Consider the following 24,714-nt stretch of genomic DNA (forward strand, 5'->3'; position numbering starts at 1 on the left):
AACTCATACAGGTTTAGAACAACTTGAGGGTGAGTAATTAATTTATGACAGAATTTTTATTTTTTGGGGAACTATCCCTTTAAGAGACGAGAAACGTCGATGCATTTAAAGAAAAAAAAAATCCTCAAGTTTAAATCTCCTCACGTGAATTACAACTATGCTGAAGTCTTACCTCATAAATATTAATTTTAGTATTCAGCTGTTGCTTGGTAACTCTCTTGGAGCGTCGTGTTACGTAATCTTATTAAATATTCATAATTCCAGCCAATGATTTGGCCCCGCAGACTAGAGCCCTCCTACCAACGTCTGCCTTTCAGCCAATTAGGTCGGCCTACCTGGCGTACGTCACGTTACTCTAATTAATATTCATAAACCGAGCCTTTAACACTTACCCCTGCGCGTGCTTTTGGTTCGGTCCGCGGGAGTGCGCTGAGTTCAGAGCGAAAATCTGCGCTGAATCTGTATGGCTCAGCATTGGACTAATGGCTTATGCTTCACACACAACTTTTCCGTTTTAACTTCATCAGTGAAATGATTTCATCACTGACAGCTGCTTGTTTTGGCGTGTTGCACCTCGAAATTGAGCAAACCAGTTGCCGGTGGCTTTACCTGCTCTGATAAGGATAACTTACAGACAACTGCTGCATGATACACTGTAACCAGACTGACTTCCCTTTAAACTCACACAGAAGAGCAAATCAGGACTAAACATTTAATGTTACAGGTAAGATTTTTAATATAACATCTCTAACATCTCTCCAATAAGCCTAGGCGTATTAGAAAAGTGTTAAATGCATGACAGCAAACCAGTATTTTGAACATGGTAGTACTATAGTGCCATGCAGTACGTTTTTGTAAGGGGACTAGAAAGCAACATAAATATAATATCATGTCATTATGACTTCCATCATAATAACAGCTTGTTGTGATCTTTGTTTTCTTTAATGTATAATTTTGTGGTGCAGTTAAACACAGCCTGTAATTGTATTTGGCAGCATTGTTGTATTTTGCACTTCTTGAAGTGATTTTTTCAGCGCTTCTCTTTTAAATAATCACTTTTTGCAAGGCATAATATAGAGATATGATCTATATGTTACAAAGTTTAATGACAGCCCTCTGTTTGCATGGGCATGAGCTCCGGATACATCTGTACAAGACCATTATGAAGCAGAAAATCCAGCCCTTCAGGGAAGAGGATGTGATGACAGGATTATTATTTAATTTATCAGGTGCTCGGCCCGATGTGTTGTGTCTGTTGGACTAGCTGGATGGTCGGCCGGCAGCACTAACAAGACCTTATGGGACTTGGTCTTCACACTAGCCATTTTGAGTGGTAGAAATTTGCTCGTCGTTTTCAAGGTGGTGATTTTTGCACAGAAAGCCGTTGTATGGTTTGGTTCGCGGTGAACCTCACTGAAGATTTATCCTAAAAAAGATAGAACTTTTAGACTTTATACTGTCAATCTTTTGCGAATATTGATCAGCTGACGTAATCTTATCAATGAGTTTATTTGTGGCTGTCTTCTTTCCTTTTTTTTTGCAAGAATATTGATTTCTTCACTGAGCAGCTGTCATTGCAATCATATGATGTTTAATCATTTGTGTTTTAGAAATCTTGCTCTTTGAAACTGTGTCTGTGAGCCATCACTCCAGGCAAAAAAAAAAAAAAAATCTGCCAGTGAAGTCTGAGTTGACTTGCCTGGAGTGTCACTTGGAGAAGTTTGTTGTTGCTTTGTGCTGAAGGAGATTATTGAAGTGTTTGAAGAGCTACCTAGAAACCAGTCCCCGTCTGTGGCACATCCCCACGCTCAACACACACACACTCACTCAAACAAACACACTGATAACCTCTTGAGTCCAGGAAGAGTCAGTTCATTAAAAACAAGACCCAAACAAAACCTTGATTTAATGCATTAAGTCTTTATAATCAATCAGGTTAATGAATGTACGTACAACATAACCTTCCTCCTCTGTGTCGCCACTTTATTTAACTTCCTGCTCACTTCCTCATTTTCAGCAAATGTTGCTCTGCTGAATCTGTGATATATTTATAATTTTTGTGTCCAAAAAGAATAATTTGCTAAAAATGAAAGATTTTAATCTGACAATGAGCCTGTAACGTACAAACCCAAACTGATCAAATTATTGCCGCATTAAAGCGGAACTCGGTAAGATTTGCGAAGCTCCCCCTACAGGTTCCTTCAGTAAATCACACTGTCGTGAATACGCCAAGCGCAGCTCTGGACTACGACTAACGCTCACCAGCGCAGTAGTTTTGCAAATACAGTAAAAGAAATCTCGATGGAAGTGGGTAATTTTTGAAAATGTCTTATAAAGTCATAATATATACAATGTTTTTGAATTACCGTAAAGCATTTTGTCACTCTCGCGTGAACATGAGGCGAGATTATGTCGGGTTGATGCAGCTCAACTTGCAAGTGCTGTTTTCTGGCGTAGATGTGCCAGAGACACCTCAAACACACCACTAGTCAATTAACCATCGTAAGGACTTAGAAAACCATATATGAAGATAAAAAAGTTACTTATTTCTGCTTTAATTGTGTATATATTTTTTTATTAGCAGTGTTAACATCACGATTACTATTCTATACTTAGAGTTGGATATATGAATCAATAAACCCTATGATTTCAATAAAATATCTGTGTATTTTAATGTTAAATTGTTTAATCAGTATATTTTATTACATATTTGATATTTTGGCTTTGTCAGATATTTTTGTATAAAGACCATATGTATAAATTATATGTAAATATTATTCTTATTTCACATCCCTTAATCCTACCCAATACCTAAACTTAACAACTACCTTACTAACTAATAATAAGCAGTAATTGGGAGTTTACTGAGGCAAAAGTTATAGTTAAAGGGTTAGTTCACCCAAAAATAAAGTCATTTATTACTCACCCTCTTGTCATTCTACACCCTTAAGACCTTCGTTCATCTTCAGAACACAAATTAAGATTTTTTTTATTAAATCCCATGGCTCTGTGAGGCCTGCATAGACAGCAAGATAACACTTTCAGATGCCCATAAAAGTTCTAAAACAGTTCATGTGAGTTCAGTGGTTCTATCTGAATATTATAAAGCAACGAGAATATTTTTTGTGCACCAAAAAAACCCCAAAATAACGACTTTTCAACAATATATTGATGGGCCATTTCAAAACACTGCTTTAGAGCTTTACGAATCGGATCAGTGAATCAGATCTCCTATCAACTGCTGAAATCATGTGACTTTGGCGCTCCGAATCATTGATTCAATTCGTAAAGCTCCGAAGCAGTGTTTTGAAATCGGCCCATCACTATATTGTTGAAAAGTTGTTATTTTGTTTTTTTGTTGGCGCACAAAAAATATTCTTGTTGCTTTATAATGTTAAGAACCACTGAACTCACATGAATATGTTTTTAGTACCTTTATGGATCTTGAAATTTTCAATGACATTGCTGTCAATGGAGGCCTCACTGAGCCATCAGATTTCATCAAAAATATCTTAATTTGTGTTCTGAAGATTAATGAAGATCTTACGGGTGTGGAACAACATGAGGGTGAGTAATTAATGACATTATTTTCATTTTTGGGTGAACTAACCCTTTAATAGTGAGATCTGGACCTTAAACTAAAGTGTGACCATAACTTTTATAAATATATATTATATATACAATTTTATATATTACATAACTTGTCTCGCACCATTTAAGGGAACTGACATGAATGATTCTTGCTAATAACTGAAATGAGAACACATTGGAAACCACATAGCAACACCCTAGTAACCTAACAAATCAAGTCACATTTTTCATATAGCACTTTATACAATACAGATCTGAAAGTGTAACAATCAGTGATTAGACAAAAATTAGACAAATTCAAATTCTGCTGCATGTGAAGCAGCTCTAAAAAGACAATAGTGTCATTATTATTCAGCTCAAGTCAGTTCAGTGTTGATTCAGTTCAGTTCAATAACAGTGTTGATGTTGCAGAATTCATCAATTATTAAATGAAGTTGATTCAGCTATAAAGGCCCTGAATATGACCATAGCGAAGTTGGAAACCCCAAGCAAACTTCATTTTGGCCTAATTTTGTTCAAAGTGACGTCATATCAGTATATCAGGAGCTTAAAGCAGCTCTGCAGAAGACGGTAGTGTCATCATCCAGCTCAATTCAGATCAAGTTTTGTTCTCACCCGATAATGTCAGTCAAATCAACAATATTACTGAATATAAAGTGTCTTTTAAACTCCAACTAAGCAAGCCAAAGTATTGATGTAGTTGTATGAAGTTGTTGTTGATGCGCAGTATTATCCCCATTATGTTAAACACAGCTTGCCAACAGCACAGAAGCAGCTGTGAGAGCCCCACTTCTGCCGGTTTATAGGGTCAGTATCAGGATGCCAAGACAACAGCGTTGGACTGTGGCTCCATACCTCCCATAATCAGCTGCCCACAGGATCGCCAGCAAATGTGACAAACATGGATGACATTGCTGATGGGCGTGAATCCAGTGACCACATGTGAGACAACTGACTGGTTTAATGACATGCTCTCATGTTCATGTTGTGGCTCCCCCCGCACTGGATGCTGAAAGCAATTATGTGAACTGGAGCCTGTTTCGTCCAGTTGTTGAGTTGTTGCTGTTGTTAGTGATGCTAGTTTGTTTGATAGTCAGCACCTCCATGTGTTACTTACAGTAATGGCTCCTTAAACGTATTTGGGAACTGGAACTAAAAATGTTAAGTTCATTTTGAATAAGAATTGTTTGTGTTCATTTTGTGCAAGAAGTATGGCTTTTTGGATGCATTTATATGGTCAAAATACAGTGAATATTTAGAAATATTATTACAATTTAAAATAACTGTTTTCTATATGAATATACTTTTAAAATGTAATTTATTCCTGTGATGCAAAGCTGAATTTTCAGCATCATTACTCCAGTCTTCAGTGTCACATGATCCTTCAGAAATCATTCTAATATGCTGATTTACTGCACAAGAAACATTTTTTTATTATGATCAATGTTGAAAACAGTTGTGCTGCTTAAGAAAGTTCAAAATAACAACATTAAAAAAAATTTAAATCTTTTGTAGCTTTAAAAAATGTCTTAAAGTGTTAGTTCACCAAAGAATGAAAATTCGGTCATCATTTACTCACCCTCATGTCGTTTCAAACTTGTAAGACTTTCATTCATCTTCGGAACACAAATTAAGAACGAACGTCTTACGGGTTTGGAACAACATTAGGGTGAGTAATTAAAGACAGAATTTTTGGGTGAACGAACCCTTAACTGTCACTTTTGATTAATTTATGCATCCATGCATCCTGAAAATAAAATATAAATAAATAATAATAATATATAATATGATATATATAATATATAATATATGTATGTATGTATATATATATATATATATATATATATATATATATATATATATATATATATATATATATATATATATATATATATATATATATATATATATATATATATATGAATGCTGAATGTGGTGTGGTTTGTCACAGATTTCAAAGTAAGGAAAGCATTTTATGCAGATGGCCCAAAACCAGAAAACCAACTGTTTAATGTGATCTCATTGCGATGCCATGTGGGGCATTCCCAAAGACACCTAGCATATTATATCACTTATTATGTGCACATATTACTTTGCAGCATGGAATGCCAGTGCGTGACAGAACAGTGCTGTACTTGTGATTAAGTTGTTAACATTTATGATAATAGGCTACTTTTCTACTTTTTCTGACTCATATATTTGCTCGTCTCGATCATCAATAGGTCATGCTGTTACTTCCTCTTGGGAGTACTTTAAAGGTGAAGGTTTCCTGAACACTTTACTCATCCGCCATTATTTGTGACAAATGGAAAATCCAACCCTTAACTAAATCAGTTTACAAGTCGTCTCTGTATATTTTAACATTGGAAAAAATCACTGTTCAGTTATATTCAGCTGTTTATCCATCAGCAGCACTTCTGGACAGGGTGGTTTCCACCTTTGTGCCCGATCAAAACCTCAATTCAAGTGTGATTTCTCTCTTTAGTTTTGTGTTTGGCGGGTGGAGTGACTTTTAGCGGTGAGGCGTATGTACAGCGCACAAAAGAGCTGACGCCTGCAGTCCAGCCTAACCCAGAATGATCTCAGAGTACACAATTATCCAACCGGCTCTTTGACTCACCATCGGAATCTGAATCTTTTCACAACCTCAGTATCTTATAGTGGAGAAAATGAGTGTGAACTAGTCATAAGGTGTCAGAAGTGGAACATTGATCTGAAAAGGAATGAGATCACCTTCACACACACAATCACACTCATGCAAACACATACTCACACACACAAATATACAAAATCCTTCCCATTGGCTTTGTATATTCAAATGAGTTTCCAATTTGCATCCGTATGATTCCAGCTGCTTGAATGAGCCCAGTCTCTTTAAAGCCCATGTGTTTCTCTTTGAGGTCTAATCCGCTCATAATTATCTCATGTTTTCAATGCTCTTTCATTTCTCTCCTTCTGGATACATCTGCACTTCTTGCTTTGTCTCTGTAATTTTCTTTAAAGCACCACTAAATTTTTAAATAAACATTTTATTTAAATACTTTAATAAGCCTTAGCAAATGATGCTTGCGACAATTACTAGTCCTCATACTTGGAGTTAGGGGTTTGTTAAAATTACTTACCCCAAGTATAACTTATTGTTAGAAACATGAATGATGGCTCACATTGTAGGAGCTATTACTTTGTATTACTTTGATTTTTGTGATAAAACCCACATATTGTACTTGCATTGAATGTGGGACTGGAGCTATCGTAGAGACTTGATGGCCTCTTTTGACCTGGACAAGTAATTAACCAACTAGAAACCACCAGAAACACTCTAGCAACTACATAGCAACACACTTGGAACTTTTTAGAACCAGTGTTATTTTATAATTATAATTTTGGCTTTTATTTTTATATTTTCAGGTTTCCTTTTATATTTTGGGGTACGTTTACACAACAACAATGTACTAAAAAAAAAAAAAATGTTTCCTTTGTACTAGAGCTGCACGATTAATCATAAAAAGATTGCAATGTCGATTTAAACACCCACGTGATTTTATTAATGACAACGATTCGCCCGTGTCTATTAGACCTTTGACAAAATCATACCTAAACATTCAAATCTGTGTTTGTTCTGCTGCACTGAGCCAGAAAGAGCAGTTTTGAACCACACAGTAGTTAAGTATTCAAATTATCACAGAGGTATTGAGATAAAAGTTTAAATTTAGGATATAAACACTGATGTCTACCATAGCGATCAAAATAGAGCAAGACAGCATTTGAAACTGACTTGGTGCTTCAAATAAAGGTTGTATCAATTACAAATTACGCCACTAGGTGGCAACAAGTGACTGTTAAAAAATGTATTGTCATTGGATCATTCATTCAAAAGATTTGTTCAAAAACACTGATTCATCTAGTAATGAAACAGATATTTATTAATGAGTCATTAAATTCATTCAAAACCATTTTTTTAAATAGGGTAATTCCTTAAAATTCATCCATCAATTCATATTTTGTCAGAACCTCTAGTAAATTATTAGGGCTGCACGATTAATTGGACGATCAGAAAAAAAAAACATTGAAATCGCACTTAAATGATTTGATTATGAAATTGCAAAACAGCGATTATTTTTTTTATGCGCGGCTTATCAATGAACTATGGCTCCAAATGCTAATCCATCTGAAAGTACTGAGAGTTTGAATCACTTATAATGTGTTTGAAAAAACAACACGTCAAAACATCTTTCCAGACATGAGAAGCATTTATTAACATCTTGTCCAACAAAAGACAACATTTAATAACATGGTTTTTACTCCAAAATCACTTCATAATGACAGTTGAGCGTCCTTCTGTGAGGTTATGTGGCTTCTTACACAGAATAAGGCAGTCGTGTGTTCATTATCAAAACGTTTCAGTCATGTTAAATCAATCAAAACATTTCAATCTTCTGTTTATTCAGCTACAGCGATAGTATGGGATTTCCTGGAATGACGCGTGTTCTACTTCGGCAGCAGGGCGTATTTGCAGTTTCTGTGCAAGAGCGACCTCTGGCTTTCAGATAAAGAAACATTTACAACTGATCACAGAGCCGTACAGCTGTGACAAGCTGTGCATAAAATAATCGCAGCTTTTGCCAAATTGCGTGCGATAAAATTGCGATAAATCGTGCAGCCCTATAAATTATGTTATTTTGTTTAGTTGTATATTCAGAATCGTGGGTGAATCGTGATCTTTATTTAAAACCAAAAAATCGTGATTCTCATTTTATCCAGAATCGTGCAGCTCTAGCGCGTACAAAAGACAACATTGTCAAAACTCTCTCTGTTCACACGGATCAGTGAAAACAACTTAAAATGCTGTATTATTATTATAGGCCAGTAGTTGGCGATGTCACTTTGTAAAGAAACACTACACACCTATAGACTGAACATGTAATACGCGTGCGCATGACGTCAACATTTTCACAAATTCCCCATTTTTGTAGTTTACACTGAAATGATAACGGTATCGTTTTCAAAAACTTGCACTACTGTGAAACCCGTTTTAAAAGTTTGCGTTTTCAGGCCGCCAAAACGCCGATGTCGTAAATGAACAGCCAAAAAGACATAAAATGTTTTCTGTTTTTAGTTGAAAATGGTGTTGTATAAATACCCCCTTAGTTTAAATTTTCGTAATTTATGTGCTTTTTTTATTTTTAAAAATTACAATTTAGTTTTAATTTATTATTTCAGTTTTAGTTTTAATTTCCGTCTGTAATTTTAGTTCAACTTTTTGTTTTCTTTATCTAATATTTTATTAGATAAATGAACAAATATGTTTTTATAGGTTTAGTTATTTTTTTTTTAAAAACTAAAATTAATTTAAAAATATTTCAACTTTATTTCTATTCAACAATTTAACATTTTTGCTGCGTTTCCCGAGTCCTACTTGTTGCAGAAGTAGTTGTCATCATTTTTAATGTGTTCTGCTCTGCCTGCATTGATTCATTGCTCAAATTTTCACTCCCGAGTTCAAAGACATCAAAGAAAGCTGTAAATTTTCTTCAGGCATCAGGAGCCCATAAAAAATGTTGCTGCACACACACAATGTTCAGATTCCGAGCAGCTCTTGCATTCTGAATCGCCGTTATGAAAGCCTGAATTAGACTATTGATGGTTCGGATACATTTCTCAATCCCTGTGTGGTCTTTATGTGCTTCAGCAGTGCTGCTCTTACCACCGCTGCCAGAATCATCGAGTCTCTGAAGGCGTCTTCCTTGTGTTGTTATCTTGAATGCTTATTTAATATGATGCTTTGGCTCTAAATCAATGTGGAACAGATTTCAGAGGCAGGGCTTTTGTTGCTGATGCCTCCTGTGAGGTTCGCAGATGGATGTTGTAGATGCCCTTAGACGAATGTTTGTGCAACATGTGTCTTCCAGATGTACAGGTAGTTGTTGCGATCTGTCCCCCATGGGACTACATTTCCTACCCATCATCTGACTTGAAAGAGTCTTATGTGCTTTGGATGTGAGATTAAAGCATCACTTATCGTCCGTGCTCTAACAATAGGACTATGATTAGGTTTTCATGTGGGGGACGTAATTGTGATGGTGCACTTGTTGTTTTTACAAGCACGCTGGAAAAACGTGTTCAGCGCTCTTGTAGTTTAAAATCAAGAAAATGAAGCCAGGATGCCAGTGTGCCTTTTTTTTTTTCTTCTTGAGGCAACCAGCATGAATCCCAGTTAAAGGGTTATTTCACCTAAAAATTTAATTTCTGTCATTAATTACTCACTTTCATGTCGTTCCAAACACGTAAGACCTTCGTTCAGCTTAGGAACACAAATTAAGATATTTTTGATGAAATCCGTGAGCTTTCTGACCCTTACAAAGAATGATAGAGAAAATGAGAGTTTTACGCCCTAAAGCCTATGTCACATGTGATCTTTCTAACGTGATTACGTAATGCGTGGCGTATTGCAGAGCAGTGCAAGATGAGCATTTGTGGTTAAAAAGCATATAAATTTTAATTTCTTTAGAAAATGTCAGATCGTTTCACTAGATAAGATGCTTCTTCCTCATCTAGGACAGTGTAGAGCTCTTTGAAGCTGCACTAAAACTGCAATTTGGACCTTCAACCTGTTGGTAACTGTTGAAGTCCACTATATGGAGAAAAATCCTGGAATATTTTCCTTAAAAACCTTAATTTCTTTTCGACTGAAGAAAGAAAGACAAACATCTTGGATGACATGTGGGTGTGTAAATTATCAAAAAAATTTAATTCTGAAGTGAACTAATCCTTTAATGAGTTTATAGTTGATGTTGCAAACATGAAGATTTGTGATTGACTTCTGTTTTGTTGCATAGTTTCCAATGATGGTCTGGGTGAACTCAGGACATTCACTATCTATGCTAATGGAAAAAAATACATTGTAGCATGTTTAGACTGTGCTGATAAAACCAGCATCATGACCAAACGTGACCTTTGAGCATGAATGCATATGGTCCTGATTGTGCCAGCACACTGAGGGCTTTGGCTCTCTTCACACTAAATTTGGGCTCCATGTTTACCCTCACACCTGTTCTGCATGTCCAACATGCTTCACTTTTCATTTTTGTTAATGTTGATAAACATGCAGAGGCACCGAGTGCATCATCTGGAAAGCATTGTGTTCTGTTTTAACCACATATTTGTGTGCACATCTCTTAAGCATCTTAAAAAGAGCAGATATGCATACATGCCACATCATAAATGTGATGGAAAATCTGCATGAATGTCAGCGTCTGACAGAATATTTTAATGTGGCATAGCAGATCCAAAAATTAAATTTGATGCACATGTAAAAACTGTTTAATTTAAGCATTTGGAGTTAATTTGTAGAAAATCTATGGTTAAGCAGAAGTTTGCTGGAATGCTGTATTTTTGTAAGTGATAGCAGATTGCCATCCTTTATAGAGATTTCCTAAAAATTGGTAGTGAATTTCACAAATACTATTATTACTATCAAATGTTTGGGGACAATAAGACTTTTTTTTTTAATGGTTCTGAAAGTCTCTTATTCTCACCAAGGCTGTATACATAAAGTACAATTTAAAAAAAGTACAAAAGTACATTTTAAAATAAATACATTTACAAACTAAAATAACTTTTTATTTGAATATATTTAAAAATATTTAAATGGGACCTATTATGCCCCTTTTCACAAGATGTAATATAAGTCTCTGGTGTCTCTAGAATGTGTCTGTGAAATTTCAGCTCAAAATACCCCACAGATCATTTATTATAGCTTATTGTCAAATTTGCCCCTGTTTGTGTGTGAGCAAAAACATGCCGTTTTTGTGTGTGTCCCTTTAAATGCAAATGAGCTGCTGCTCCCAGCCCCTTTCCAGAAATGGGCAGAGCATTAACAGCTCACGCTTCGGTTGCTCAACAACGACAAATCTGGAGAATCTCACGCAGCCAAAATGAGGATTGTCAGTAACGGTGTTCAGCCTTACATTGTTCAAACCGGAGTCGACACTGATGGAGAGACTCAGGAAGAAGTTACAACTTTTAGAATGAAACTGGACGTTTCTGAATGGTTAGTGGATAAATTTATGTAGTTGCTGTGGAGTTGATTCAACTCATCCACTAGCATGTGCCGTCATGTTCATCTTTTGTGCAAAACCAGTGTTGAATTGACCCTCGTTTGTGAAGCAGTCAACAACACTTTACTAACAACTCTTCCTCTTCTTTAAAGCAGCCCAACATGGCCTCACTCCCTTTGTTGCGTGTTTCTGGGGGCAGGGTTTATATAAATTTTGAATCTCAAAATATTGTCACCTTCTGCAACTCTAACATAATTCCTGTTTTGTAATGTGTGATCTTTGCTTTGGGTTCTGATGGAGATTGTGAAATGGGGGGTGCTGGTTCATATGTTGAGTCCATCTGCTGTCTGCAGCCGTCCTGACTCCGCTCAGCCGGAGCTGTTGTTGCTGCCAGTCAGAGGAAATGTGGCCTCTGCCCAGCCTGCTGAGAGTATATGTACGGGGGTGGAGGCACAACAGATTTTTGAGAGTAGTAAGGAATAGAAGGATATGGGATCTCATCAAGGTGCTTGTGTGTTGAGAAGCAAAGAGCATCAACGTGTGAACTAACTGCTTCCTTTCTAGACCCCTGGAGACCCCTCTGACTGGTTGAGTTGTACATGACCAGGAAGCTCAGCAGATGTAGCCACATGGTGCATGATGTAACCATTGCAGTAAACGTTCAATGGCCCGTGTTTCCTTTATAAACTGGGCCAAAAGTTCAGCATGACTGAAAGGTTCACTGGCATCACCTGACCTGCACATAAAGGCCAAGACCTGATTCATGCATGAGAAAAACAGAGACAAATGACTACAAGCCTTATGGGATTTGGAAGTTGGTTTGTTTTCTTTTCACTGCACTTTCATGCTCATAATAGAGGAAACTCCCAGTCTCTCTCGAGACGTAATCTAGTCACTAGTAATATGAATTTGGTTTCGGAGAGACTTGATGGCAATTAAACATAGAAACATGCAATCAGGCCAAAGTGGCAACAGTTTACTGAGTTTCTGCAGTGATGATTTGTACACCAGATCAAATCAATAAGAAGCTAACTGGATTGGTTTTGTACTGTTTAAAGTGTAAACTTGTACTGTTTGTACTGTAAACTTTTTTGCTCACCAGCCACTATGGCTAGTGGTTTTCCAAAGTTACTAGCCACTCAGCATTTTCACTGGCCACAATTTTGAATTCGATACCATGGGGAAAAACCGGCATATAGATATTTTTATACTATCTCATAATTTGGCAGCAGGTACTGTATATTAGGCTGCTGTCACTTTAAGACCTGACGCACGGATCCATTATACTGTGACACATGCATTTTCTTTCTCAGCTGTTTACGTTAACTTAAAACATAACTGGCTGTGTTTACGTAAATACTTGCCAAGACTGGCATTTCGACATTATTTTGTGTATATTTGACTGTTTGAGTACAATAAGCAGCGAAAAAGAACTCGATTTAGTACTGAGAGATGGCTTTATGTGTGCGCACTTTGGGTATGAGAACAAAATCTGTGGCAATGAGTAAAATTATGAGCAATACGCACAATCCCACGCCGAAATTCAAGCCCTGTAACACCAACAATATTCATCTGGAGCAAATGAAAAGAGTAAGGGGAGGTGGGTTTGTGTGTCATATATATATATATATAAGTCACAACAACACATTAAATGTATATCTTTTTAAATTATAATCAGTTTTTTTTTTTAAATAATCATTATTTTTGCAGTTCCATTTGTTGCCACTAGAGATACAAATACGACAGACTTCACCTTTTAAGTTGCATGTTGCTTGAACAAAATGACATACTTGGTTTACTAAATTTACTCAAAAGAGAAATTTTGATAATTTTGGATCTTGGGAATATGCTGTCTGCAGTGGAAACCTCAACTTCTAGGAATGTGTTTGTCTGCATGTGTTCCTTTCTGTTTTGTTTATTGTTGGTTTGTTTTGTTTATTTGGTTAAAGTTATTTTGGTTTGGTTAAATTTGGCATTTATGTCTTGATTAGCAATAGACACAGACCTTTACTCTTAACTTGGACATGCAGATACTTCAGCTGATGCCATTTGGTATCCATTGACCTTCATATGGAAGACAAACGCCACACATGCATCTGTTTAGCATTATTATCTGAATCAGGATGACTTCAGGCGAAAGTTAGGATAGCCAGATTGTGGTGCTCTCACTCTCTTTGATTATACATGGAGAAAATGACAGTTTGTGTATCATTTCAAGTTGTAGATGAATATAACTGAATTTTTATGGGGTTTTTTTTGCAGAAAATGTGATGTTTGTCCATGCAAATCTCACTGCCTCCATGTTTGGATGTTGTAGTTTATTAGCCAGAATGTTGATATGGGGTTGAGTGGGGGTTTGGAGTTGTTTTTAGCATGTTGCTAAGCAGTTGATAGGTAGTTGCTTACTGGCCCAAAAGAGCCAAATCCCAAGTCTAGAAAAGCCTGTTTTGACTGAGTGTAGTTGTGTTTTGCTGTGAAGAAAGTGAGATGGTTTCAGTGCAGTCCGGTGATGTGGAAACACAGCGGTGTCCACACTTCCTCGTTAGTGTGGGATTAATTAACAAAGGCACGGAACAAGAGAAAACACGTCTGTCGGATACCATTGGGATCAGAGAGGTCACAGAGAGTCCAGGAAGCAAAAAAAAAAATCTGCTGACCCCCAACTTCAGCACTTTCTGCAAGAAGGAAAGATTCAGTACAAACCGTTTTCCCAGAGGAGACGATTCTGCAGTCCTGAGAAAAAAAAATTGCCATTCTGTTTTGAAATTGTTGATGTTATGTGAAATATCAAGGTCATGATTGCAAGGATCAGTCAGGAGAAGCTTGCTGAGGAAAGAAAAACAGAAGACAGAAAGATGGATGTGCTGTCTGTTACACCTTATCATGGCACAAGCATTAATTCATTAACATATTCATCAATTTATACATATATACTGTACACTACCATTCAAAAGTTTTAGATTGGTAAGTTTTTTAAAAGAAGTCTCTTATGCTCACCAAGGCTGAATTTATTTGATCCAAAATACAGCAAAAACTGTAATGTTGTTATTGCTGTATGAAATTTCAAATAACTGTTTTCTATTGGAATATATTTTAAAATGCATCTTATTCCTGTGATTTGTAACTTTCTGTTCATCAAAGAATCCTTAAAAAATTGCACACAACTGTTTTCAACATTGAGAGTAATAATAAATGTTTCTTGAGCAGCAAATCAGCATATTAGAATGATTTCTGAAGGATCATGTGACACTGAAGACTGGAGTAATGATTCAGCTTTGATCACAGGAATAAATTATATTTTAAAATGTATACAATTTCATTTGAAATTGTAAAAAAAAAAAATATTTCATAATATTAATGTATTTACTGCACTTTGGGATCAAATAAATGCAGCCTTAAGAGCAGAAGAGACTTTTTAAAAAAACATAAAAAAATCTTTAACAAAATTTTCAATGGTACTGTACACACACATACACACATGATTCAAATTCAAAATATGCTACAAAATGCAATTAAAGTGTACAATATGGCTCCTTGACATGTTAAGAATTAGGCAACGAGCTTACAGAGAAAATAAGAGTTGGTTAGAGGAATGAGTGCAGGAAGCCTAAAAACTGGACAGATCGTGCTTCCGTGAACATCTGAACAGAAGTGATAATACAGGCTCCGACATGAGAGAGTGGAATGCTGGCAAACCTTGTGAGGACCACAGAACATTTGTCATGACATTTGGTGAATCTCACACACACACACACATACACGCACAGCTTGTCTAGTGCATATTTATAGTCCCTAAATTAAAGGCTTAGTTCACCCAAAAATGAAATTTCTGTCATTAATTATTCACCCTCATGTCATTCCACACCCGTAAGACCTTCGTTCGGAACATCTTCGGAACATATTTTTGATGAAATCCAAATGCTCTGTGACTCCTCAATAGACAGCAATTTAACCACCACTTTAAGGTCCAGAAAGGTACTAAAGACATCGTTAACACAGTCGACGTGACTGCAGTGGTCCAACCTTAATTTTATGAAGCGACGAGAATACTTTTTGTGTGCAAAAACAAAAATAACGACTTTATTCAACAATATCTTCTGTTCTGTATCATTCTCATACGCTGTTCAGAACGCCGGCTCTTTATTGGCCGGCTCCTGTGTCAGCATCACACGGATGCGCTGTGCTGCTCACGTGAACAGCGTTGGCCAATAATGAGCCGCCGTTCTAACGTAGAACCTGTAAGCACTGGAGCTAACAGCGTAACAGCTATGTGGTTGCTAAAAGGTGTTCTAGCAGGTTGCTAGGGCACTGATGTGCAGTTGCTAGGGTGTTTTGTGAGGGGGCTAGTTGGCCCAAGTCAAAAGTGTCTCTATTCTGGTCTCTAAATATGGCTTAAATCCCTCATTCAGCATAAATCTGTGAGATTATTTTGACTTTTTTGTGTTGAAAACTGTGAAAAAGTCACGGAGTTATTCTCTATATCAGTGTCACTGTTTCTGAACTACCTGAAACACCTCAATTGTAGTCTTGAGATTTCTTCCATCACCATATTCCTCATTTAAATAATTCCCACCCGAAGCATATGCAAAATAAAAGGGCGGGGTCTGGATGAGTTGAGTTAGTAGTTTGCTGAAACTCACGGTTATGGTAAGGGGCGTGGCATTTCCAAAACACGCTCTAAGTGCTTGACAAGTCACAACACCCTGATCCAGCCAACCAATCAGAGCACATTGTGCTTTTCAGAAGGAGGGGCTTCATAGAGACAGGAACTAAACAGAGTGTTAATGACAGACTGGGAAGAGAGGTGCTGCAACAATGCTGTTTTTTATTTTAAACATTAAAGCATGAAAACCTATACTAGTATACCCCAAATTCAATTTCAATATGAGATCAACATATGAAAAAATAACTTAGAAAGAGCAAATATATTGCGAAAAAATTTTAATCAAAACATTTGGTGAATTAGGTGAACGCTACAGTGAAAGCTTCAAAATTAGCAAGCATTGCTGGAAGACATGAGCAGTTCTTCAACATCTCCTCAATGCAGGGCACCAGCAGGATCAGGGATCTTATCAAGCTCAAACTGACAACAGCGTGACTCCATTAGCTGAAACCCAACACTGGGCAAACCGAGACAGGCAAAGACGCTGTGTTTGCTCTAGCAACACGCACATATTTGTGTTACGTTAACAGCCCACTCGCTTTTATTTGTCCTCTCTTGACCCTTGAGTGTGTGTGATGGGCATGTTTAGGTCATGGCAACATACAATACCTGCATTGTTCTATTGTTTTCTTTAATTACGACGTGTGCTTCACTCATCTGCTACTAGTTTCTCCAGGTTAGCTCCACATATGACTCTATTGATTTTTTTTTTTTTAATAATTATAACCTTCTGCATTTTTCAGAGACACCCATCATTCATGCACTCTTAATGACAGAGCCGCTCCGGGCCGTCCAGAGAGCCGCCCATCTCATACAGCCGAGATAATAACTACTTTCTGATGGTTGTGCATGAAAAACTGAATTGAAAAGAATAGATCGCCACTGGGCGTCAAAACTGAAAACATTTGGTGTTTTTTTTAGGTTGCAGACAGGAAATGGCGTGAGATGCAGTTTTGAGGTTTTTCGACCTTTCTCCTCATTGTGCTCCTTGTTTACGGCTGATCCTAGGAAATGACTCGTGCCCTGTGAGAGTGTTTTTGTGCGTGAGGATTTCTGCTCGTATTGTTGTTATAGGTCAGTCTGAGCCTCCCATTTCTGTTTCCCGCACTGGTTTCCTGCTTCACGAGCGTGCTTCCTGCACGCCGCAGTCCACTTCCTGTCCGGAGTTCCCACAGGCAATTCCATGTGAATTTGAAGGGGGAAAAAATCAGATGTGAATATGACTTGGGCAAGCAAAAGATCTTTAAAGTGCAAAGTAAACTAAAAATGAAATCTCACCTTGGAGCGTTCTTATTTATCAGAGCTTATACATGTCCACACTCCTGTCAAAGCACTGAGGTCGTCCAATCAGATGCTCATCGATGTTCTGAGATCCAGGCTAAAAAATAAAGGTGATCGAGCCTTTTCATTGGCTGCTCCTAATCTCTGGAATAGTCTACCTGTTCACATAAGAACAGTTTGGACTGCTGAAATGTTCAAGTCGTTGCTTAAGACCCACCTGTATTCCTTAGCTTTCATTTCGAGTTGAGTTTTGACATTTTTTACGGTGTTTGTTTTGTTTATTTGTTTGTGTATCCTGATATTGTTAAACACTTTGGTACATTATGGTTGTTTTTAAATGTGCTATATAAATAAAATTGAAATCTCAAATTGACGTCATATATTTCTACTATTAAAGCAGTGTTATTTTAGTATTATTTATAATATAGTATTTATTATTACGTTGAATTAGCTTTTAATTTATTCATAATAAATACATATTTATATTTTCAGTTCTCATTTTAATTTTTGTCATTTTATGTTTTTGTCATGTTATTTTTTTTTTATATTTCTATTTAGATATTTATTTATATAAAAATTTTAGTTTTAGAAATTGTAGTACCTCAACTTAAACTTATTTTATTACTTTGCCAAGGCAGCATTTCTAATTTTCATGTAGGTTTTTAGTTTTTTGTCTAATATTTATAATTTATTTTATAATAAAATATAAATTTGTATTTATTATACATACATAAATAAAAGCTATTTCAAAATTAGAGTAGTAAATTCAGAGCTGTCAAATCAATTAATCACATCTAACATAAGTTTGTAAATATATATATATATATATATATATATATATATATATATATATATACACCATATAACATGGTATATATACACACACACACACACACACACACATATATATATATATATATGTATATATGTGTGTGTGTGTGTGTGTGTATATATGCCATGTTATATATATACACACACACACATATATACATATATATATATATATATATATATATATATATATATATACACACACACACACACACACACACATATATGTATATATGTGTGTGTGTATATATATATATGTATATATGTGTGTGTATATATACCATGTTATATATATATATATATATATATATATATATATATATATATATGTATATATGTGTGTGTATATATACCATGTTATATATATATATATAATATAATATGGTATACACACACACACACACACACACACACATATATATATATATATATATATACATATATATATATATATATATATATATATATTATACAAACTTATATGTTAGATGTGATTAATCGCAATTAGCCAATTTAACAGCACTATAATAAATACTATAATAGTATATAAATAATACTAAAATAATACTGCTATTTATTTCAATTAATGAAAATTATTCTTAATAGTATTAGGTTTAGTTAACAATAACAACAATGTACTGAAAGCACAAAAAACATCTCATATCTTTTCATTTGTATACCCGAGAAAGCTATCAAATCTTATGTTTCCGTCCATTGATTTACATTTAGCAGACGCAATTTACCAAAGAGCCAACAATATTCATAATACACAATGCCAGGCTTATTAGACAATTAATTAACCTTGAAAAATCACATGGAGATCTCTTTAATATCTCAATTGTTTCTTATAGATTGAGGCATCTCTTGACTTATTTCAGATGTGTGTCTTATAGAGATCTCAGTGTCTCAAACTGTGATCCGTTTTGCCGAAGATACTAAAGCTTGCAATCAAAAGCCAGAATCTCACTTTGAACCCAAACATTTCTCATCAAGAGACCAAATAATCTGAGTTGCTATCCATTTCATTTTATAGACCTGTACTCAAAATTGTATATCAGACATTGTCTAATTAGTATCCTTCTAAGGAATTTTAAGAGAAACATCTGAGATGAAGATGAAACATTAAGAAATCTGTTACAAGCTCACCTGTTCTATCAGTTATATAAGTGATTGATCTGATGCTCAGTCAGAGCTCTTATGTGTGGGGCGTCTCCAGTGTCTCATATGGTTTGTTTGTGTTTCAGGGCATAAAGTTAGAGAAGCTTTGCGCAGCAGCACAGTGGCTCCCCCCTCAGGCCAGTCGCAGTACTGCAGCAGCACATCTGCTTCATGGCCACAAGTCCGAAACTCTGGAGTACATATGACTGTTACCAAACGGTGAGAAGGTAAGAGACATGTGGATTATTTACATGCTTGTATGAGTCGTCTCCCAGAAACATTCGTCATTGTCATGCTTTGTTTGTTTTCTTGTCTCTCTGTAGGTAAACTTACAATCAGGAGGCAGTGAGGTGATGCAAAAGAGGTTTGACATGGAGGTCAAAAGTCATCTGATAACAGGCCCTGGTGAGCACCTCCATGTGCCTGTTTGTCTTTTGTTTTTGTCTGTTATTGTGGTGACCAAATATCTTCACAAGGAGAACATCTTCATAAAGGGTCTAAATCTATTTAAATGTGAAACCGCTTTGGAAACAGCAGTTTGCTTTTCCTTTTGGTGCTGCAAATGTTGCAGAAATTACATGCTTCACCTTTAAATCTTATTTTACATGTAAAAAGGCCAAAAGCTATCCAAAACGGGAAGGTTAAGGGTGTAGCCAGTTTGACCAGTGCTTTTCCATGTCTTTTCCCAGTCACTATTTAAGATTTAAGAACTTAAACTATGTAGGGTTTTTTTTGTAAAAATATTCTAGCCCTTGAAATCACAATTTTTAAATTCCAGACTTTTCTGACTGTGGGGAAAAAATTATTATTATTTAAAAATATGTTTCTTAAAATTAAAACCTTTATACAATTTTTAAAAAAAAGAAATTAATACTTTTTTAAACAAGGATGCATTAAATTGATCAAAAGTGTACGGAAGAGGATTAGGGCCAAGCAATAATAAAAAAAATAAAACCATCTCGAGATTAAAATCATTAAATTTCGAGAAAAAAGTCGAGATAAAATGTTGAGAATAAACTCGTTAAATTATGAGAAAAAACTCATTAAATTTCTAGAAAAAAGTCGAGATAAAATGTTGAGAATAAAGTCATTAAATTACGAGAAAAAAGTTGTTAAATTACGAGAACAAATTTGTTAAATTATGAGAAAAATGTCGTTAAATTACGAGAAAAAGTCAAGATAAAATGTTGAGAATAAACTTGTTAAATTACTAGAAAAAAAGTCATTAAATGTCGAGAAAAAAGTTGAGAAAAAACTCGTTAAATTATGAGAAAAGTCGAGATAAAAAGTTGAGAAGAAAGTCATTAATTATGAGAACAAATTCTTTAAATTATGAGAAAAATGTCGTTAAATTTCGAGAAAAAAGTCGAGAAAAAACTTTTAAATTATGAAAAAAAAGTTGTTAAATTATGAGAAAAAAGTCGTTAAATTACAAATGTTCTCATAATTTAACGACTTTTTTCTTGCAATTTAACGACTTTTTTCTCATAATTTAACGATTTTTTTCTCAACATTTTATCTCGACGTTTTTCTCGAAATTTAACATCATTTTTCTCATAATTTAACGAATTTGTTCTCGTAATTTAACGACTTTTTTCTCATAATTTAACGAGTTTATTTTCAACATTTTATCTCAACGTTTTTCTCGAAATTTAACGTAATTTTTCTCATAATTTAACGAATTTGTTTTGTAATTTAACGAGTTTTTCTCAACATTTTATTTAGACTTTTTTCTCGAAATTTAACAAGTTTTTTTCTCGTAATTTAATGAGTTTATTCTCAACATTTTATTTAGACTTTTTTCTCGAAATTTAAGGTTTTTTCTCAAAATTTAACAACTTTAATCTCGAGATGGTTTTATTTTTTTATTATTGCTTGGCCCTAATCCTCTTCCATAAAAGTGGCAGTAAAGACATTTATAATAACATTTATAATCATATAAATCATGGTTTCCACAAAAATATGAAGCAGCACAACTGTTTTCAACATTGATAATAATAAGAAATGTTTCTTGAGCAGCAAATCAGCATATTAGAATGATTTCTGAAGGATCATGTGACACTGAAGACTGGAATAAAATTCAGCTTTTCATCAAAGGAATGAATTACATTTCAAAATATGTCAAAATAGTTCTTTTAAATTTTAATAATATATCACAATATTACTGTTTTACTGTATTTTTGATCAAATAAATGCAACCTTGATGAATGATGAGCATAAACATTAAAAATCATACCCATCCCAAATCTGAACGGTAGTGTAAAACAATTAAAATGATACACCATGATGTAACATGACGTGTGTGTGTGTGTGTGTTCTCAGAGCTGCAGGACAGTAAGCAGCATGCGGAGCGGATGGTGGAGCTGCAGGAGCGTCGGAGAAGTCTGCAGTCGCTGCTCAACACTCGATTAGCAGAACTCAAACGTGTGTGTCTGCAGGAGGCGGTCAGTGTCTCATCAGGCTTGTGTGCCATTTTAAATTCTAATTCCATTCCTGAATTTAATTTGAATTGAGGTACTGACAGGATGCAGAACTGACAGTATCTTAGAACTTGATCTAGTTCTAAGAAACTAGAACAAGAAAGCTTGACACAATAAACTTTGTATTTCTCCCTGGTGTCGCTGCCGAACCACACAGCAGTGAGCTGCCAGATCATGTGACGCCGCAGAGATGCCGCCACATGCCCAGCTAATCTTTGCTCATACTTGTATCTCAACAAGCTTGGCATTTCAAATGTTTCAAATTGTTTGACACAGTATATGTAACTTCAGGTGTGTTTTTCATGATATGAATCCTTTAAAGGATTCATATCATATCATTTATATGATATCATATCATTTATTACCACGCTTGTTTGTACAGTTTTAACCACTTCCCTTTTTTTCTGTGCTTCTAATATGTAAAGCTGCTTTGAAACAATTACCAATTGTAAAAGCGCTATATAAATAAATTTGACTTGACTTGACTTAAAGGGATAGTTCACCCAAAAATGAAAATTCTGTCATCATTTACTCACGCTCAAGTTGTCAGCTGTATGGTTACCGACATTCTTCAGAATATTTTCTGAGTTCAGCAGAAGAAAGAAACTGATACAGGTTTGGAACAACTTGAGCATGAGTAAATGATGACAGAATTTTCATTTTTGGGTGAACTATCCCTTTAAAGGAGTCAAATCATGAAAAAGAGAGAGACTATTTATGAAAACTAAGCTGATAACAAAAACATATAGCAGCAAATAAGCCTGAGTAATTCTCATTGAAAAATAATTAATTGGGTTTTTTTTTTGTTCATAAACTTGGCTAAATTACTATAAATATAATAAATATAAAATAAATAATAATATATTATTAAATGTATTAAATAATAATATAATAAAATAAATATAATATTCTTCAAAAGTAGACATGGCTGCTTTAATATATTAAAAATAATAATAATAAAACAGTTTAAGTGAAAATGTACTTGTTCATGTTTGCTCTTCATTAATCTTTCAGGAATTGACAGGTGAAGTTCCTCATGAATATCCTCTGGAAACCGGAGAGAAAGTCCCTCATGTGCGGCGCAGGGCTGGTCTGTCCCGCGGCGGCTCCAAACATAACATGAAAAATGAGGTGTGTGGATTTGAGATGATATGGGTGGCCACTAATTTGATATAGGATACTTGATAGATAAACATCATAAGTTGCTTAATGTTTTTGCTGGCTTAGGAAGAGGACGCCTCTCAGCGCAAGACAAAGAAAACTCTGTTCAGTGGCGCCCTCCGCAGGCACGTCGATTCAGAACAGCATCCTCCACACAGCAAACGGACGGTTCACAGAGGATGCCACACAGGTGGGTTTAAAGATTACACAGATGAACTAAACACCATTTCATGCCTGAAATTTGTATTTGGGAATATTTATAATATAATTGTTTCTTGAGCAGCAAATCAGCATATTAGAATGATTTCTGTAGGATCATGTGACACTGAAGGCTGGAGTAATGATGCTGAAATTTCAGCTTTGATCACAGAAATAAACAGCATTAAAACAAACATCTTTCTGTATATACTGTATATATGAGGATTTTTTGATGAATTTCCAAAAAACAGCATTTATTTGAAATAAACATTGTTTGTAACATTATAAATGTCTTTACTGTCATTTTCAATCAATTTAATGCGTCCTTGCTAAATTAAAGTGTATATATATATATATATAATATTTATTTATTTATTTATTTTTATTTAGACCCCAAACTTTTGAACAGTAGCATGCATGACCTCAAAATTATTTGGATATTTAAATCACATTTAAAAAATGTTATTAATCAAACCAAGTATCCAAATCCTTTTTGAGGTGACTGTATGTATAATGAAAAAATATATATTTTTAACTAAAGAAAAGCATGTCAGCTGCCCATTAAGAATGATTATTTTGTGTCCATTAAAGCTGGTAAACACATAAAAAATGATTAATTATACTAGCTGCTATTTACTATATCTAACTGACAAATCAATAATGTTGGTCCCAGCTGTAAGCAGTTTTTTAGTCCATGATCAAATGATAAAACTGACATAATGATTATAGATTAGACTCAGTTTGAACTCTGCTGAGATAACAGCCATCACACGGAGACAGATCAAACAAAGACTATAGAGATCAGTTTCAAGATAACAAAGATTAAAACTTACTATCTTAACAGTTATTCTGATATCACATGTAGTGATAAACTCTTGTAAATTACCTGATCAGGCTTGGCAGACTTTAGTTTTCAATGGATCAGACCAGTTTAGTGTCAGACTGGTGGTCTGGCTTTGGACCATGGGAACAGTTTTTGTATGTGGTATAAATATAGAAGGGAAAGTTGTCTCATGTGTGCAAACATGGAAAACAGTCCACCTTAAATGAGACATGAGAGAGGAACAGGAAGTGTTGAGTAACTGGCATGTTTCCGGCCATTATTACTAAAATGATGATGCAAGTTCAGTAAAAAATGAACACACACATTTACAGTATGCAACTATCTGAATCAAGTCAAACTACAGAATTATTGTTTTCATATGAAGTTAATTAAATGACTGCTGACTAACCTTAACACTACCTCCCCAAAACATTTTTTAAGATAAATATATTTTAAATATACTTTTATATA

General features: G+C 35.0%; 1 protein-coding gene across 1 annotated transcript in view; it reads left to right on the forward strand.

The window, feature by feature from the left end:
- The first annotated feature begins 433 nt into the window (after positions 1–433).
- The window catches only part of ccdc120a (coiled-coil domain containing 120a), a 36,658-nt gene continuing 12,377 nt past the window's right edge, over positions 434–24,714 (forward strand). Inside the window, exons 1-6 of the mRNA XM_067393508.1 lie at positions 434–724; positions 19,668–19,808; positions 19,905–19,986; positions 21,904–22,025; positions 23,076–23,192; positions 23,289–23,412. Of these exons, the coding sequence (XP_067249609.1) occupies positions 19,935–19,986; positions 21,904–22,025; positions 23,076–23,192; positions 23,289–23,412 (415 nt within the window). The 5' untranslated portion in view covers positions 434–724; positions 19,668–19,808; positions 19,905–19,934. The remainder of the gene's footprint in view (positions 725–19,667; positions 19,809–19,904; positions 19,987–21,903; positions 22,026–23,075; positions 23,193–23,288; positions 23,413–24,714) is intronic.

The sequence above is a fragment of the Chanodichthys erythropterus genome, chromosome 9 (genome assembly GCF_024489055.1).
Source record: "Chanodichthys erythropterus isolate Z2021 chromosome 9, ASM2448905v1, whole genome shotgun sequence".
NCBI lineage: Eukaryota > Metazoa > Chordata > Actinopteri > Cypriniformes > Xenocyprididae > Chanodichthys > Chanodichthys erythropterus.